This window comes from Mustela erminea, chromosome 12 (genome assembly GCF_009829155.1).
Source record: "Mustela erminea isolate mMusErm1 chromosome 12, mMusErm1.Pri, whole genome shotgun sequence".
NCBI lineage: Eukaryota > Metazoa > Chordata > Mammalia > Carnivora > Mustelidae > Mustela > Mustela erminea.
Window position 1 is genome coordinate 19,987,040 of NC_045625.1, and position 2,806 is coordinate 19,989,845.

The window sequence follows — 2,806 nt, forward strand, 5'->3', positions numbered from 1 at the left end:
CAGTCCACGCCTTCGTCTCCCACGCTAGCCGCCAGGCAAGGGCCGTTGCCAGGCAGCGGCGCAGAGCACTGTGGGGAAGGGACGGAAGCTCCAGTGAGCCATACTTGAGCTGCTGCGACGTCTCCAGACGTGGTGAAGGCAAGAAGCGAGGAAACGAGCTTGGGAAGGGACGCTCGCTGGGTCCCCGTGGGATCGGACGGAAGCCCGGGAGGGCCAAAACCGTTGCGACGTGGAAAGTTTGGATGCATGGGCGACTCGAGGCGGAGGCGGGGCTGGGTGAAGAAGGCGGCTGTGGCGCGCGGGGCATTATGGGACACAGTGGGGGCGACGTGGGGCGGGACGGAAGCCGGTTTGGATCAGACTGTGGCGACGCGGGAAGTCCGGACGCCGTGGCGGCCTGAGGAAGAGGCTTGAGACGGAGGCGCGGGCCTCGGCGCCGTCGGCAATGGCGGAGAGGCCCGAGGACCTAAACCTGCCCAATGCCGTCATCACGAGGATCATCAAGGAAGCGGTGGGCAGCTCTGGCTGGCGGATGGGCCAGGGGCGGACGGGCGGGCTGCTGGGGAAGCAGGTCTTGGGCTGGTAGCTTTACTCACCCACGCTCTTTCCCCAGCTCCCGGACGGTGTCAACATTTCCAAGGAGGCCCGCAGCGCCATCTCCCGCGCCGCCAGCGTCTTCGTGCTGTACGCCACTTCCTGGTGAGGCGGGCTGAGCGAGCCAGAGCTTAGCTGGGCCCGGGGCAGAAGGGAGCCGCAGAGACCCCCCTGGCCTGGAATCCCTCAGACCCCAACAGTTGTGCTCTACCTCAGTGCGGAGGGTTCTCTGGTGCCCGCTTCCCACCCCTTACAGGACAAGAGTGGGTCTGACAGGCCCCCGACGGCCTTCCATCTTTTTTTTTTTTCAGCGCCAACAACTTCGCGATGAAAGGGAAACGCAAGACCCTGAATGCCAGTGACGTGCTCTCGGCCATGGAAGAGATGGAGTTCCAGCGGTTCGTTACCCCGTTGAAAGAAGCTCTGGAAGGTAATGACCCTTTCCTTTGTAGAGCCGAGTAAAAGATGTCCATCCTTTGGGACCTGCTCACCTGGCCCTGAGTCTTCTCAGCTTGCGTCCCTGTAAGAACAGGAGGCAAGGACTGGATGTGACTCAGGATCCGTTCAGGTGGTGTCGCCTCAGATCTGATCTGTGATGCTGAGCAGGTTATGTGCCCCTTCTCTGCCCCAGCCTTTCGGTGGCGTTAGCTGCTGTGGTCGGTTGGGTTCGGCCCTGCCTCCTCACCCCCACCTTCCTCCTCGCAGCATACAGGAGAGAGCAGAAGGGCAAAAAGGAAGCTTCAGAGCAAAAGAAGAAGGACAAAGACAAGAAAACAGATGCAGAAGAGCAAGACAAGAGCAGGGATGAGGACAACGAGGAAGACGAGGAAAGGCTGGAAGAAGAGGAACAGAATGAAGAGGAGGAAGTGGACAACTAATGGGACGGGAAGACTGTGGCACCTTGGAAGGTACCACCCGGAAATGTGGTACGTTTGTGAGAAGCTTTTCCCCGCTGGGAAGAGTAATCTCAGCCAGAAGAGCCTGAGAAAATCAAAATAAAAACTGACTAAAATTATCGAAACCAGCGCTTCCATCAGAGTAGTGGAATCCCATTTTGCCGAATCCGTCTGAAGGTAATGACTTTTGGCAAGAGGGATTCTGAGTGGCTAATTTGATTAGTCAATTTGATCTCTTTTGTTTACTTATGGTTAGGCGGTTTTTGATCCCCAGTTCCCTTCCTAACGACTTCCATGCCGCCTTCTGTGTCCCAGATCACAGAGGTAGTCAAAGCTCAGAAAAAGTTGGGGCTTTGAGCATGCTCAGCCTGTTTTGATTGTACAAGATTTGGCAATACTGGTTTATTAAAGTGGTCAGAATGTGTTTAGCTTTAGGAAACTACTAAAAGGTTACGGGAGAAGAATGAAATCTGTTGTCTCTTCACTTGACAGGAATATTAATTGAATTTTTATTTTTCCAGACCCACTTGGCTCGGAGCTCCTCTATCTTGCCTGATAGGCATTTGACCTGCTGGGGTGGCCGTGCTCTGGGCACATATGCTTTTAAATCAGCCGTGTAGAACGGAATTAGTCAAGCAAGTGTGCCAATATCTTACTTTTACCACAAAACAAAACAAAACAAAACAAAAGATGGCTTAGTCTTAAGTGCACCTCACTGCCTACCACTGTATGACTTTAGGATTTATGGTCACCTCCTGGAAGGTATAAAATTCCAGACTTTCTCTTGTAGTCCATTTCCCAGGCTTGTGGCTCTCGTTTTTCATTCTTCCAATTCATGACGAATTTCAAACTTTATTTCTTCTAGGCACAACTTTCTCCCTCTGTGCTTTTCCTTTCCTGTCTCTCTTATGCCTCTCCTCTGTTCCCAGTTCCCACTTTCTCTCTCCCTCCGTTTCTCACGTCTGCCAACCCAGGAACTTTGATAAACTGCTTAACGTCCCAAAGTGCAGAAATCTGATGGTGCTCAGGAATCTAATCCTCATCGCAAAAAAACATCCTGTTTAACTGCTTCTGAAGTGACTCTGTTGACCTTTCTTCTAGTTGTTTTTTTTCTTTCTCTTGATATTTGGTGCTCCGAGCACTTTTTTGTTTGTCTCTAAGTTGAGCGCTTGGAGGGTGACAGGTAGTCAAATGTGTGTAGTTTGACACTGTTAATTTGTTAAATGAATACAGTCAAAACTTTGTTGACAAATGAGTGAAGAATGTTGAGGAAAATTATGCTTTGTACAAATAAAGAACATTCTTGTTAAAAGTAA

At 51.6% G+C, this 2,806-nt stretch overlaps 1 protein-coding gene across 1 annotated transcript; it reads left to right on the forward strand.

The window, feature by feature from the left end:
- The first annotated feature begins 400 nt into the window (after positions 1 to 400).
- POLE3 (DNA polymerase epsilon 3, accessory subunit) lies at positions 401 to 2,806 on the forward strand. The gene is made up of 4 exons (XM_032307748.1): positions 401 to 511; positions 614 to 699; positions 906 to 1,024; positions 1,300 to 2,806. Exons 1-4 carry the CDS (start codon positions 446 to 448, stop codon positions 1,470 to 1,472), a joined length of 444 nt encoding a protein of 147 aa, XP_032163639.1. The 5' UTR covers positions 401 to 445; the 3' UTR covers positions 1,473 to 2,806.